This window comes from Podarcis melisellensis (genome assembly GCF_964234715.1).
Source record: "Podarcis melisellensis genome assembly, chromosome: 14".
Classification (NCBI taxonomy): Eukaryota; Metazoa; Chordata; class Lepidosauria; order Squamata; family Lacertidae; genus Podarcis; species Podarcis melisellensis.
The window spans coordinates 28,272,053-28,287,988 of record NC_138546.1 but is presented as its reverse complement, the minus strand read 5'-3'; the positions used below and the strand labels follow the sequence as shown (position 1 = coordinate 28,287,988).

Here is a 15,936-nt window from a genome sequence, read left to right as displayed (position 1 = left end):
TATGTACAGGGCTGGAGAACTTCAGGCCCAGAGGCTGAATGTGGTCCTTCAAGGCTTTCCTCAGGCTGCACCTCCCCTCATCAGCCCTGCTTTGCACCCTCCTTGAATGTTTTTGCCTTGCTGGAATGTGTCCTTGAACTCCCATTAGGTGTCTTGCCTGCTTGGATAGAGAGCAGGGAGGACAGTAAGAGTCTGCGTAGAAACTAGCCTAGTGTACAAAAGTAACATGCACATTCATTGCCCCTTCTCATGAGTCGCAGCAGAAGGTGCCAATAATGGGCCATCTCCGTACTTGTCAACCTGCCTGTCCTTTAATATGAGCTTCTTTTTTAAAAAAGTTTTTATTAAATATTCTTGCTCAATTCTCTTTAAAAGCCTTCCAAATTAGTGGTCATCACTGCCTCCTGTGGGAATGAGTCACATAGTTTAATTATGGGCTACGTGAAGAAGCCCTTTCTTTTCTCTGCCCTGAATCTCCCAACATTCAGCTTCATTGGAAGTCAACAAGTTCTAGCGTGATGAGAGAGGGAGAAAAACTTTCACCCATCCTCGTTCTTTGCAGCAGCACCCCATATGCAGACTGCACAGGTGCTCAGTCACACTCTTCTTTTTTTTGTAAATCTTTATTGGTTTAACATACAAACATACAATGAAAATAGGTATAACAAATACAGAAGTAAATAACGGAAAAAGGAAAAAAACCTCACGATGTAAAAACAATTTTTTTAAAAAAGAAGAAAAAAGAAAAAAAAAACCAAGAGTTTCACATCTATCAAATAAAATTATTTTGCAAGAAACTTCCACTTGTTCTCGTTATACTTTTTCTATTGTCATGGTATTATCACACAGTTTTTATATCCTTTTTCTTACATTCCACTATGATAGTTATTTCATTTATCTATTGTTCACAAGTATCATTCCACTTCTGCTAAGATGGTACCACTTTTACAATATAATCTTATATATATCCCTTAAATATTTTCCATTCTTCTTGGGTTTTCTGGTTTAAGGCTCCCCTGACTTTTCCCGTTCGCTTTGCTAGTCACCCTCTTACCTTGTGTAGTAAGTCACAAGCGAGGCGTTTTTCAGCCCCCAGGGACTGAACCGCACGGTGTAATTGACGATCTTCACCGTGGTGAAATCCGGCTTCTTCCACCTCAACCAAATTGACGTAGAGCTGTTGGATTCCACGTAGACGTGGGCCGGGGGCAGTGGTGGGCCCTTCTGAAGTGGAGGGTCTGAAAGGATGATCAAGAGAAGACAAGAAATGCAGAATCAGGTGCAGGGAGGATGACTCCTGGACCAGCTTGCAAAGGAACAACAGCGGAAATTACAGAGGAACAAGGCAGGGTGAAATGTTGTGGTCAGATGAGCCACAGAATGTGGAAGAAGTCAAATGGGGATGACTGGAGCTGTGGTCCATAAGAACCTCAGGAGAACCTACTGGATCAGGCCAACAGCCCATCTAATTCAGCACCCTGTTCTCACAGCTGCCAGCCCAAAAAGCCTATGAAACAAGCAAGCAGGAGCTGAGCACAAGAGCTCTTTTCCCTCCTGTGGTGTCTGGCAACTGGCATTCAGGAGCATGACTGCCTCCAACCATGGAAGCAGAGCAGAGCCTTCTCCTTCATCAACTTGTCCAACCCTCTTTTAAAGCCATTCAAGTTGGGGGCCACCACTGCCTCCTATGGAACCACCTTTCATAGTCTATGCTCTGTTTGAAGAAGTCATTTCTTTTAACGGTCCTGGGTTGCCCAACATTTGGCTTCATTGGATGTCCACAAGTTCCAGGGTTAGGAAAGAAGGAGAAAAACTTTTCTCTCCCCTTTTTCCATGCCGTGCAAACTGCATCTAAAGGGAATTTTTAAATATTTGATGTTTTCTTGTTGCTGTTGTTGTTGTTTTGAAATACAGTGGAACCTCAATTGGCAGACATTTTGGCTTTCGAATGCTGACAACCCGGAAGTGAATGCTCCCGTTTTCAAACATGCCTTGGAAGTCAAATGGCTTCCAAGATGCGTTTCTCCATTTTTTCAGTGAATTTTGCCAACCGTCCATTGAGCCTCAGTTGTCGAACATTTTGGAAGTCGAACGGCCTTCTGGAACGGATTACGTTCCACAACCGAGGTTCCACTGTATTCTGTTGGGAGCAACCCAGTTAGATGGTTGGCATATAATGTCACATAATGAATTGTTGTTGCTGTTGTTGCTGCTGTTCTTAAACAACTTCCATCGTGTCACCTTTTACGCATCTTTTCTCTCATCTAAAAGTCCCCAATACTGCAACGTTTCCTCATAGGGGAGTTTTCACATCCCCTCAGGGCCAGATTTAGGATTGATGAGGCCCTAAGCTACTGAAGGTAATGGGGCCCTTTATATGTTCAGCTGTCCTTTGTCAACAACAAAATGTCGCTGTTTCTTGTGTTGAATATATGCTATATGGTAACTGATGGACCTAATAGGTCCATACACAACTCAAAACACTGTTGCTGTATGTCAGTTTTATTTGTTTTTTATCTTATAAAATGTACATCCAGTTTTTTCTTTAATGTTTTTGGGGGGCCCCAAGAGAGCGGGGCCCTAAGCTTGTTTAGCTTATATGTGAATCTGGCACTGCATTCCCTTAATCATTTTGGCTGCCCTTGTCTTAACACCTGGAGGCACCAGGTTGGCGAAGGCTGCCTTATCATATTGCTTTGTGGGAAAGCCATCCATAAACATGAGCCATGAGTCAAAGCCTTGCAGCAGCAGCAGCAGCAGCATCTACCTGCTACAGTCACAGGAGCCCTCTCAGTCCTTCCCTTCCAAACTGCCGCGTAGCCATCTTCATGCTTGTTGAACGCCACCAGCTTCACTTCGTAGAGTCTCCCAGGAACTGGAGAGAATAAGCAGAGGAATGAAAGAGTGGGTCAAGCAACGAAAAGAGCAGCATGGCTTAGAAGAGCAAAATCATGGCTACCATCTCCATTTCAGCAAAGGGCCGTATCCAACAGAGTTCTCTCTCCGCCAGTGGAGGAACTCTTGGGCTAGCAGATGGAAGAGTTTGAAGGAATCCAATGCAACAATGGAACTAGCAGAAGCTTGTTGCACAACAGCTCGTTCGTGCCGCACAATCCATTACACAACCATCTGTGGTAATGAACCAGCACAAGTATGCTGCTAAGTGACTTCAGGTTAGCACTGCATCAAATACAACCCATTCATAATAATGGACAACACCTCCTATTACCCTTTCTTAAACCACCTGTACCTTGTGTCCCATGGACTTATTTTGGTGATCATGAGTTCTATAATTAACTGGTGTGTCTTTTTAAAACAAAAAAGAGAATAAATAAGAGAAAACTCCAAAAACTGAAAAGCAAGAAACAAGGGCAATTAGCAGCAAAAATCTGGATGATTTAGTTTGGTTTAATGGTCAGAGCGCTGGACGAAGACGAGGGTTCAAATACCCAATTTGCCATGAAGTTTACCGAGGGGCCTTGGGCCAATCACAGTCTCTCAGAATTGTATTCAACTAACTTTTACTTATAGGAGACCCACTGAAATAAATGACTCTTCCTTAGGGCCATTAATTTCAATGGATATACAGTGGTACCTCGGGTTACATACGCTTCAGGTTACATACGCTTCAGGTTACAGACTTCGCTAACCCAGAAATAGTGCTTCAGGTTAAGAACTTTGCTTCAGGATGAGAACAGAAATCGTGCTCTGGCGGCACGGCGGCAGCAGGAGGCCCCATTAGCTAAAGTGGTGCTTCAGGTTAAGAACAGTTTCAGGTTAAGTACAGACCTCCGGAACGAATTAAGTACTCAACCCGAGGTACCACTGTATTCTAAGTAAAAGCTGACTTAGGCCCATTAATTTTGAATTTCAATAGGTCTATTCTGAGTAAACGTTAGGTTGAACGCAACTCTCAGACCTTAACCTATTTCACAAGGTTGTTGTGAGGATAAAAAGGGCAAGGGGGGTAAGTGTGTATGCCCCCTTGAGTTCCTTAGAAGAAAAGTGGGATATAAATGTAATGAATACATTTAAAATTAAGGGGAAACTTGGCGTCCCAAATCCATCTCCCTTTGCCCAACTAGAATCAAGTGCCGGGTGAGTCTTTAGTAACCTCCTCCAGGCAATTGTCCTTTGGCATGTCATCACTATGGGGGGTTGTATAGGGACTCTACTCCACGCTCCCATTGACCCCACCTCTTGAATAGAGCGAACCAGGAACAGGCTGTTTAAGCATTTTTATTGGATGCTGCCAAAATATAAATAGGGCATTTTTTTAACCCATTAAATGAGTGCATGGACCTGCTGTATTGTTGAAGGCCATCCAGGGCAGACCATGGCCTTGCAACCAAAGCGGAGCTTTCCGGCAATGTGAATTCTGTCTTAGCGCCAGATGCAGCCACCCTTTTTAGCTGTGCTGCAATCCAAGCCAAGCTCCAGAGAAAGCAAGCCAAGAAGGCTGTTCTAAAGCTCGCCTGCTTCTTTCTTCGCCCCCCTTTTGTAAGATCTGCTTATTCAAGGGAACTGCTTGAGCATCTCAAAGTTTACAAATAGAGGGAAAATGGGGCAATTCTCTTTTTGGACACCCAGCTCCTTGTTCCTCCCCAAATGGCCTCCTCCCCCCCCCCACCTCTTGTTGGTTTCATTGACGAAGCTCTGCTAATTAAGGATGTGCCTATTCAGGGCCTGCTGTGGAGAAGATGGCCAGCTCCTTTCGCCACCACAATACAGCCTGTACAAAAGCACTTTTTGGCTGTGCTAGTGTATCACTCTTCTTTTGATTGTGCAAGTGTGTATGGAGGGGGGGCTAGTGGTGCCACTCCCCCCCCCCACCCGCAAGGAAAAGCACATGGATGGCAAGGATCGGAAAAGCCTTACACTTGTGCAACACACATTTGCATCTGGAAGAGAGAGAAAACATTTTAGCTCCTTCTTTTTTTTGCCAGCCTCCCTAAGAACGCCACAGCAAAAAGGCTTTTTTGTCTGCTCTGAAAATCTTGGCAGCAGGCAGAACAGAGTCAGCCTGGAGATGGTCCAAACTGCAGAGTGGCTGTGTGTGTGTGTGTGTGTGTGTGTGTTGGCTGAGGAGTGTCTCAGCATCGAGCAAAGGCTTAAAAGAGGGACCCACAGCCAAACATCTCCCCACACAGGGTGCCCTCTCTCTCCAGTCACAGCCCAAATGTAATGGAGGTAGACCTCAGGCTTGGTTCAGACAACGGCGCATGGAAGAAATGTTCTATGGTTGTTAGACACCCGCCAACTCAATTTTCAGGCATGGATTTCTAACGACCCAATCCATAGCACAACAAACTGAGGTTGTATCCAACTAACGCCACATTTGCACCATGTTTATTTAAGGGTTTTTAAGGGTTTTTAAGAACATTCAAGATGGTTAAAATCAGCAGGAACTAAGAAGAAATGAAACAGATTTAACTTCTATGTGTCTGGAAGTTTGCGAAAGTTGGCTTAAGTAGCAACATTTATCCCAGCTGGAAAAGCTGTATTTCTTTGGCATGGCATTTAGAATGAGGTTGAGGGCCACATTCCTTTCAGGGTAATCTGTTGAGGGCCGCAAGCCAGCAGAGGGTGGAGCCAATGGGACACTTGCTTTTCTCTCTCATCCCGCCTCTCTGTTTTCTCCTTCCTCGCTACCCACACGAAATCAGGTTTAGAACCACAGACCTTAAGCTGCAGGCTGATCACCCAAGTTTTAGAAAGTTTGGGTCCACACAGCTTGGAGAATGTTCTCATTGGTGGGCTCCTTGCCACAGACAACCTCCATGGCCAGTTCATGGGAACAAGCAGGGCACAGGAAACCTTTTCCGAGAGCCAATGTGGTGTAGTGGCTAGAGTGTCAGAGACCTGGATTCAAATCCCCACTTGATCATGAAGCTCACTGGGTGACCTTGGGCCAGTCCCTGCCTCCTGACCTAACAACTCACAGGGTTGTCGTGAGGATTAAAGGGAGGAGGAGGAGAACCACGTACGCCACCTTGACATCCTTGGACAAAAAAAAAGGTGGGATATAAATTCAACAAACAAATGAACTTACTTAACTCTGTCAGTTCATGCTGCTTGACCTTCTTCTTCAGCTTTATCGGCCCAACATCCCAAGCGCCATCCCCAGGACCTTCAGAGAGGTTCTCCTCACTCGTCTCTTCTGTGGCCACTTCGCGGTAGTAAAGTTTGTAGCCTGAAATCTGGGCGTGGTTCGCTGGAGGTTGCCAACTCACCAGCAGGGACTCCATTTTCGCTCGGACTTTTAACTCGGTCGGGGCAAACGGAACTAGGGGAAGCAAGGAAGAAACATCAACAGTGGTTGCCTCAAGAATCAAGGTGCTAGGTTTCGTTTGTTTGTTTGTTTGTTTTTGGTGTATAAAGCCCTACTCAACTTGGGACCAGGAAACCTGAAGGGTTGTCTCACCCCTTATACACCCCAGCTGCTCTGCAGGTGAGGACCTCGTGTAGATACCGTCTTATCAAAATGCCCACTCCACACAATACAAGAATTGGGACTTAAGTGTTGTGGCACCTTTGGAATTCTCTCCCTTTACCCATTAGAAAGGCACCGACTCTTTTGTCTTTTTTGGTTCCTGCCGAAAACCTTCCTCCTTCAACAAGCCTTTTAAGTAGAGCTCTCTCCCAGTCTGCATCTGTACTGGAATTGTTTTAATTGCTTTTGTTGTCGTTTTATCAGCTTTTTGTTTGCTGCCCATGGCTCCTTTGAGAGGAAGGCAGGGTGTTATGTACTGAGTTGAGTAGGATCCAAAAGGCAGCAGTCTGATTGGTCCTAGAACAACAGGATTCAGAATGCAGCAGTCTGATTCATCCACAGGAGTCACCCAATCCAGCTCCAGGTGGAAGTGAATCCGCAACCTGATTGGCCTACAGGTGAATCCCGGAATTAGCCAATCACATGGGGCCCGTTGTGTAAATAATGTATACAAAGCAGACATTCTGGGGGAACTTCCATTCCTCCTCACCACTATGAACTGAATAAAGAGCATGAAATCCACTCTTGACTCCGAGTATATTTCACAGGGTGTAAATTAAAATAATAATAAATATACTATTCTTGGCTCCTTGGAGGAAGAATAGGATAAAAATACAAGAAGGTACCATACAGGGTTGTACTAAATCAGGGTAAAGAGTGCGGTACTCTCCAGATGTTTTGGAAAACAACTTTCCTCATCCCCAACCATTGACCAAGATGGCTGGAGCCAATGGGAGCGAAACCCCAACAACACTGGGGGGCAACAGGTTTCCCAGTGCCTCCCCCACTCTGTTAAACAGTTTGCCTGGGCGAACTGCCACCCACGCTGCTTGCTCACTCACTTGCCACCTGTTGCTGCTGGAGTTGGTGTGGTCATGATCTCAGGCTCACTCTCCTTGGCTATTATGATGCCTACCTTTGATTAAAGCTTCCACATACTTATCTTGGATCCGAATTCCATTTGCAGACACAGAACTCTCCATGTCCTACTAAACCCTGAGAGCAGCAGACATGATCCTCATGGGCAGTGGGCTGACCTACCATGAGTTTGGTTGTCTCTATCCGGGGTTCGGTGCTGTGTCCATTCTGAAGGGGCCCCATAGCCCACGCTTGTACTCGCTGCAATGCGCACTTTGTAGACTTTATTAGGGTGCAGGCCATGAAGAGTAAGTTGGGTCTCATTTGCACCAACCTCAGTTGAGGAAATCAGATCTGTTAGAAAAACAGAGCCCAACATGCTGAATCTAACATGCTGGTGGGTGCTAGAGAATTCCATCAGAAACAGAAATGGGAGCAGAAATTGCCACAGTTCACATGTGCATCTGAGGTCAGGAATAGAAATAACACCAGTGAGTACAAGCTATTGTTTTACGGGAATAATTACGTTACTTTTTGATGTTTCCCTTCCACTGAATTTGATTGTGAAATTAATTACCATATTTTTCGCCCTATAGGACGCACCGGCCCATAGGACGCACCTAGTTTTTTTGGGGGGGGGGGAAACAAGGGGGAAAAATTTATTTTCCCCCCAGGTTTGCGCAGCCATCCCCAAGCTAGAAGAGGGAGACGGAGCGCTCCGTCTCCCTCTTCTGCCTTCAGGGACAGCCTCTCTAGCCTCCGTGGGGCAGCGGCTTGCCCCGCTGTCCCCTGAGTTTGTGGGGCTGGAGGGGGAGAGAAGCAAGGGGAATAACGGGGTGGCGGCGCTCCGCCTCCATGCTATCCCCCGAGCTTGTGGGGCTGACGGGGGGGGGGGGAGAAGCAAGCTTGCTTCTGCCCCCCCCCCCCGCCAGCCTCCAGATCGGGTCGGGGAATAGCGGGGTGGCGGCGCTGCACCTCCCCGCTGTCCCCTGAGCTTTTGGGCTTCAGGCTGCTGCCCGCAAGCCTTGCGAGCCCGCAGGATCTCCCGCTGGGCTTGCAAGACTTGCGGATAGCTTCCTGAAAGCCTGCATTCGCCCCATAGGACGCACACACATTTCCCCTTCATTTTTGGAGGGGGGAAAGTGCGTCCTATAGGGCGAAAAATACGGTACATTAGTTTGGGTCAGTGCTATTTTCCCCTGGGAAAAATAGCACTGGTTTTGGTCAAAGCTTAGAGTGAGAAAACAACACCAGTTTTGCTGGAAGCTGAACTGTAGCAGAATGGAAACAGCACTGATTGTGATGAACCCAGGACAGGGTGAAAATCACTGCTTCTCTACATCCCTAATCGTGCCCCAGTTTCTGGCATCAGAACCATCTCTTCCTTACCTTCCTTGAGGGGAGCGTAGTCAATTTTGTACTTGGTGATTCTGCCATTGCTGAGTTCCGGAAGGAGAGGCAGCCAAGTCACCTTGATGTCCATCGGTGTTGTGCTGGAAAGAGACAGCTGAGGAGCTGCGCTGGGAACTGGGGAGTGGAAGGATAAAAGCGATGACTCCACCTCATCACAAAGGAAACGAGCAAAACACCCATTTGGTGGGTGAAAACACACACACGCACATTTGAACCTGAAGGGCTTCATTGATTGGCTGCAGATAGGTTTCCAGGCTCAATCTGAAGTGTTTGTTTTGACCTTTAAAGCCTTAAATGGCCCAGAACCCCACAGTACCTTAGGAACCACCTCTCCCCACATGAACCTACATGGACCCTGTGTTCATCACCTGAGGGCCTTCTTTGTGTGCCCCCTCACAGGGAAGCAACACAAGGACAGGCCTTTCTAATGGTGGCTCTCCAACTATGAAACACTGTCCCCAAAGAGATATGCCTGGCACCATCATTACAAACTTCTAGGCACCAGACAAAGACATTCCTGTTCACCCAATAATTTGGGTCTTAACTGGATGATAGGGTATGACTTATACCCAAGTCTGTATTGATGTTCATCTTCAGTAGGGCAGGATAGGGGCTGACCATTTTATGTTATTGCAAGATAAGCACTTTTCGTTAATTTATGTTCTTTTATTTATTTATTTATTTATTTCAAATTTTGTTTTATGCCTGCTTTTATAATTGTAAGTGTCTTTGAGACATTTTGTTTTTTTTAAATAATATTTATTAAGTTTTTACAAATAGAAGTTTAAAAAACAAAAACACACAAACAGACAAAAGACAAAAACCAAAATTTAAAAAGAAAAATTAAAAAAGAAAAATCACCCTTTCAGATATTGTACCATTCATTAACTTATTTTCATGACTTCCTCACACCTCCCTTTCTTGTATTCCATTTACCAATTTGTTCAGCAAATTCATACCCTCTTATTTTTCCCTTAGTTATTTTTCCTCATATATTGTAACTTCTAATCATATTGCTAGAACCACTTCATTTCATTCCAACGTCATTCACATTCAAAAATTTTTGAGACATTTTGGTAGCAGGCGACAAATAACTGTAATAATAAATAATAAGGATAATAAATAAGAGAACATTCGGAAACACACTCTGCAATTCACTTAGCCAACTTATTTCCTCTAGGAAAGGAAATCTGGCTGTTTTTCTTTCATGCAGAAGTGTTTTCTAACACCAATGCAAAGAGACATTTCCAAGGGGGAAGGCTGGAGATACCAGAACACCAGGACTGCACCGCATGAGAACCGCCAAGCTGAACTGATCTCAGGGCAATTTCTTTATTTTTGATAATGCACCTGCATGCTGTGTCATATCAACAGGGTGCCTAAATGGCACAGGGATGGCTACTAGCCACAATGCCTAAGTTAGACCATGGCAGCATGCCTCTAAACACCAGTTGTTAGGAACCACAAATGGGAAGAATGTTGTTGCACTCAATATCCTGCTTTTGGGCTTCCTGTGAGAACAGAATGCGGACCAGACAGGCCATTTAGAAATTAAATGTGTCACTGTTGTACCTAGCAAAGAAGGGAGGATTGCTGAACAAATTTGTCTTCTTTAAAATTATTTTGTCTTCCGGTCTGCTGCGGAGGGAATGGCGACGCCCTCCGTGTCATCCAAGTAAAGGACGAAACGGTTCTAGCTTTCAGGGCTCTGGGGGTAAACGTCAGGGCTAGGCGACCCCCCGAAAAACCCCCACAGGCAAGTGGGGACTCTAGGGGCCCAGCAGAGTGTGTGAACTCGCCTTAAACCCAGATCTCCCTGACGCAGCTTTTGCAAGGGGGGAAGGGAAGGCTTGAGTCAGCAAATTGTGTTAACCTCATCTAATTACAAACATAAATGAAGGTCACCCCTTCAGTTCAAAATACTTCTCACTGCTGCGCGCGCGCACACACACACACACACACACAAACATAAAGGGGCCCGCTATGTGATTTATTTCTTCCAGGAAGCATGGGGGTGGGGAATAGTCCCTTCCCCTCCAGGTCTACGAACCATCCTCCAGTGTCTGTACATTGATGGAAGAGGAGGTTCGGCTGGCTCCGAGTTGCGAATACGCCACCACATAGAAAACGTAGTTGGTGCTGGGCTCCAGATCTTTGACCTGGAACTCTGTCGTGTCGTTGTTCACCGCAAACTGGTACTCCACGTTGTCAGCGCCTAGAGAGGGTACACAACGCTGTCAGACGAAAAAGAAGAAAAGAGAAAAGAAGAACGTGTTTTGTCCTTTCTTCAGAGCGGCTTCTTGCAAGCAGCTCGCAGAAAAGGTCCAGTGCGCCTTTCACGGCACGCAGTTTGGTTTTTAAGCAAATGCTGGGGCTGTTCCCACCTTTTCAACACAATCAGGGTTTCAAACCCACATTTCTGGCAACGAGTTAGGTGACATCTGCACCAAATATTGAAAGCGCTATTATACAGTCACGGCTTCTCTCAAAGACTCCTGGGACTTGCAGTGTGTTGAGAGTTTTAAGAATATGTTAAGAGAGTTGTTAGGAGACAGCTACTCCTCTCATAGCGCTACAGTTCCCATAGTGGTTTTTAGCAAGAATTCCCTCTTTTCAGGGCTACATGCACCCCCTTCATATATCCTTCGTACTGTGCTTTTTATTTCTTTTTTATTTTTATTTTGACAAAGTCATAATCATAAATAAATAATAATAAAAATGTGCACCCCACCACCAAGACCATTCCATTGCAATTATCCAACCTCCCAAAATTTCAACATCTCTTGTGATGGGTTGACCCCTTTCCATTTTAACAGTACAAATTCTACAATCACCCTCCATATCTCCTTAAAATCATTTCTCCTATATATTCCCCATCTTAGCTTAATGGCACATGTTAATTTATCATTGATCGTTATATCCTACACCTTTTTATACCATTCTTCCATTTTATATTCTGCTTGCCCCTTCCACTTCCTAGATATCATAATTCGTGCAGCTGTCAATAAATTTGTGAGCAAGTCCTTCAGGAAAAGGGGGGGAAGAGGGGAGGACTTCATACTGAGCTTTGACCTCAGCAGTGACCTCCTCCCAGAGCTACAATTCCCAAAAGTTCTGTGCAAAGAGGGACTGACTGTTAAACCACTCTGAAAATTGTACCTCTGTGAAGGGAACAAGGGTCTGTGAAGAACTCTCAGGAGCCTTAACAAACTATAGCTCCCATAATTCTTGGGGAGGGAGCCATGACTTCTTGAAGTGGAATACATGTGCTTTAAATTTATGGTGCAGGTGTGGCCTAAAGAACAACAGGGTAGTCAATTCTGCACCAATTAACTTACAGCTGAAACAGAAACTCAGACTTTTAAGAGAGGCCCAAACAGCATTAGAAGGCTAGCTAGTTTGACCTTCAAGTCGGAGGAGGCCAGGAGGCCACCTGCCCAATAATAATAATAATAATAATTTGTTATTGTTATTGTTATTTCTACCCCACCCATCTGGCTGGGTTTCCCCAGCAACTCTGGGCAGCTTTCAACAGAACATTAAAAACAGAATAAAACTTCAAACATTAAAAACTTCCCTAAACAAGGCTGCCTTCAGATGTCTTCTAAAAGTCGATGAAAAGTCGATATTTCATGATACAAACTATGATGACAAAACAACCATTCAAGGGACATACCCGAAGCCTTCTGGTAATGGAGTGAGAAGCCAATGATCCGCTCGCTGTTGAACTCTGGACGTTCCCAGGATACCAAGACAGTCGTGCTGGAGAGAGAACTGGCAGACACCCTCTTAGGGGCGCTGGGCAAACCTTCCCTCACGATCACCACCAGCCTGGCCCCAGCACACGCCATGCCCAGGTGATTCTCTGCCACGCACTGGTAATAGCCGGCGTCGTCCAGCCCGATCTGGTTGATCACCAGAGTGCCGCTACTTTGCATCTTCACCCGCCCTTTGGACAAGAGAGGCTCTCCGTTCTTCATCCAGTGGATGCTGGGAGACGGCTCTCCTTCTGCTTTGCACACAAACCTGGCAGTACTGGCACGCGTCCGAGAAATGGTCTCTGGAGCCTGGGAGATGACAGGGGGAGCTTAAGAGGCAGAAGAAGAAAATTAGCTTCTAAAGGTTAGGAAAGGGGCTATTTCATTTAGAGGAAAGGCAAGGAAAAAGTGACACAATAAAGGTAAAGGTAAAGGGACCCCTGACCATTAGGTCCAGTCATGGCCGACTCTGGGGTTGCGGCGCTCATCTCGCTTTATTGGCTGAGAGAGCTGGCGTACAGCTTCCAGGTCATGTGGTCAGCATGACAAAGCCGCTTCTGGCAAACCAGAGCAGAATACAGAAACGCCATTTACCTTCCTGCCAGAGCGGTACCTATTTATCTACTTGCACTTTGATGTGCTTTCAAACTGCTAGGTTGGCAGAAGCAGGGACCGAGCAATGGGAGCTCACCCTGCCGACCTTCTGATTGGCATGTCCTAGGCTCTGTGGTTTAACCCACAGTGCCACCCGCATCCCAGTGACACGATAAAGCAGCATAAAATCATGAATGGTGTTGGATAACACTAGAACCCAGGGACAGCCAATGAAGCTGAATGTTGGAAGACTCAGGGCAGGCAAATTAATGGAGGATAAGGCTATGAGTTGCTACTCGTTCTTCCTTCACTATCAGAGTCAGTATGCCTCTCAGTATCAGCTGCTGCGAATCCCAAGTAGGGAGAGAGTGTTGCGTTTGAGACTTGCTTAAGGGCTTCTCGTAAGATAGGTTGACTGGGGCTCGTGATAGTTGTAGCCCAAAACATCAGGAGAACACCCAGTTAGGGAAAGTTGTCCTAGGCCAGTCTTCGAGGCAGGAGCAACGTGTACCTTCCCTTCAACAAAGTAAAGGCTAACCAAAACCATTTCTTCTAGTCCTTCCTGCTGGAATAGATACAGGAGCATGGAAGTGGTGAGTGGGTCCCATAAGCAAGCAGGGGAGACATTGGTTCATGCAGATACCCAGCATTCAACTTTGCAAGGTCCCAGAAATAAAAGCCCCAAAATACTGAGGCAGTTTTTACAACATAAAGAGCACAGGAAGGTGGAACTTACAGCTTTGAGCTTCTAAGTCCTTTACAGTGCAGTGTTGAATTTTATTTGAAGAAAGCTTTTTATTATGTATTTTGTGTTTTTATCTTGTATTTTTATGCTGTGAAACACCCTGAGGTCTTCAGATGAAGGGCAGTATACAATTTTTTAATAATAATAATAATAATAATAATAATAATAATAATAATAACAACAACAATCTGAGCCAGACCCAATGGTCCATCTAGCTCAGCATTCCCCATAAAGGTAAAGGTAAAGGGACCCCTGACCATTAGGTCCAGTAGTGGCCGACTCTGGTATTGTGGTACTCATCTCGCCTTATTGGCCGAGGGAACTGGCGTACAGGTTCCAGGTCATGTGGCCAGCATGACTAAGCCGCTTCTGGCGAACCAGTGCAGCGCACGGAAACGCCGTTTACCTTCCGCCGGAGTGGTACCTATTTATCTACTTGCACTTTGACGTGCTTTCGAACTGCTAGGTGGGCAGGAGCAGGGACCGAGCAATGGGAGCTCACCCCATCGCGGGGATTTGAACCACCGACCTTCCAATCAGCAAGTCCTAAGCTCTGTGGTTTAACCCACAGCGCCAACCGCTTCCCTCAGCACTGCCCATACTGGCTGGCAAAGTCTCTCTAGGTAGGATTTCAGGCCTGATTTTCTCCCAGCCCTACCTGGAGATGCTGGGGATTGAACCTGAGACCTTCTACATGCAAATCAGATGCTCCACCGATCTACAATCTACGACAGCACAGAACTGGTTTATTCTCTGTTCTCACCAAGAACTCTGAGCTCAGCCGCAGCGGTTACAAACTGCCTGGTCTGGGGTTTATTGGCACGGCAGACATAGATCCCTGAGTGATGGAGCTGGGCATGAGGAATCAAGAGGTTGGTCCGTCCCAGCACAATCACATCTGTGGAAATAGGGTCCCCATCTGCAAAGGAACAACAAGGCATCAAATTCTTAAGGAAGATAATGGGGGGAGGGAGAGAAACCCTGAACATTATCATCTTAAAAGTGCATTGCTCTGGCAGGATGATGATCTTAATATTTCAGACTTCTGGGCAGACGTTTTGCACTCAGTTTTGAGAACCTTACATTTCTGCTATAATTAAGCACCAAGTTTGCAAGGAGTCCTTCTAATTTCCAACTGATTGCTTAGAGCAGCCAAAGAAAGACTCTAGAGTCGTGTCCCCTACTGAATCAGAGGGCACACAGCACTGGAATGTATGAAGATCAGTGGAGGGGTGTTGCAATTTTACATTAAAATTGGTTTCTCTTATGGCATGGAGGCAGGCGGGGGGGGGACCTTTTTCAGGGCAAGGTCCACATTTTCTTCTGGTCAACCTTCGGTGTGGGGTACATGCCAGAGGTGGACAGGACCAGAGTGAAAGGGATCAGAACAGTGAATGCAAACTTTACCTTTGTAGAGTTGGCTATCTTCTACATACACACATCTATATCTTCAGTGCTTTTTTGGTTAAAAAATGAGGTGCCAGTACTCATGCCCTGTTAAGAATGTAAGAAGAGCCTCCTGGATCCGACCAAGGTCCTATCTAGTACATCATTCTGTTTCTCTTTTTTAAAATATAATTTTTATTATTGTGAGAAAACCACAAGCAGGACCCAAACTCTCCCCTCCCGTGGTTTCCAGGAACTGGCATTCAGAAGCATTACTGCCTCTGACCATAGAGGCAGTGCATAGCTATTGTGGCTAGAAGGCATCAATAGCTCTCTCCTTTAGGAATTTGCCCAATCCTCTTCAGAAGCCATACAGATTGGTGGCAATCACTGCCTCCTGTGGGAGGTGTTAGGATATAGTTCCATTCCACCTTTAGAACAGGCATGTGGAGTTGTTGTATGTCACATGTCTGTTTACTTCCAGCACAGTCTGCTGGGAACTTCCATTGAATATAGCTTTTGCCTATGCTGTTTGCTCGGACACGAAGGGAAGCAGACATGTGTTTGCTTTGTCCTGATGCTGAATAAATGCTTGTAAATATGCTTACATATGCCTCTGTCTGCTACTTCTGTTGCAAAGAGTATCTCTGCTAGCTTGCGTGCTCAGTCTCTAAAGGTCTCTGAGGCTT

At 45.7% G+C, this 15,936-nt stretch overlaps 1 protein-coding gene across 3 annotated transcripts in view; it reads right to left on the bottom strand.

Annotated features, from left to right (window-relative positions):
• Window positions 1-15,936, bottom strand: part of IGDCC4 (immunoglobulin superfamily DCC subclass member 4) — a 142,790-nt gene that overhangs the window by 16,613 nt on the left and 110,241 nt on the right. For all 3 annotated transcript variants that reach the window (XM_081888416.1, XM_081888415.1, XM_081888414.1), the window contains 8 exons: window positions 14,625-14,780; window positions 12,441-12,851; window positions 10,815-10,979; window positions 8,741-8,878; window positions 7,535-7,705; window positions 6,053-6,286; window positions 2,768-2,875; window positions 1,055-1,238 (listed from right to left, as the gene is read on the bottom strand). In XM_081888416.1, the coding sequence (XP_081744542.1) occupies window positions 1,055-1,238; window positions 2,768-2,875; window positions 6,053-6,286; window positions 7,535-7,705; window positions 8,741-8,878; window positions 10,815-10,979; window positions 12,441-12,851; window positions 14,625-14,780 (1,567 nt within the window). The remainder of the gene's footprint in view (window positions 1-1,054; window positions 1,239-2,767; window positions 2,876-6,052; window positions 6,287-7,534; window positions 7,706-8,740; window positions 8,879-10,814; window positions 10,980-12,440; window positions 12,852-14,624; window positions 14,781-15,936) is intronic.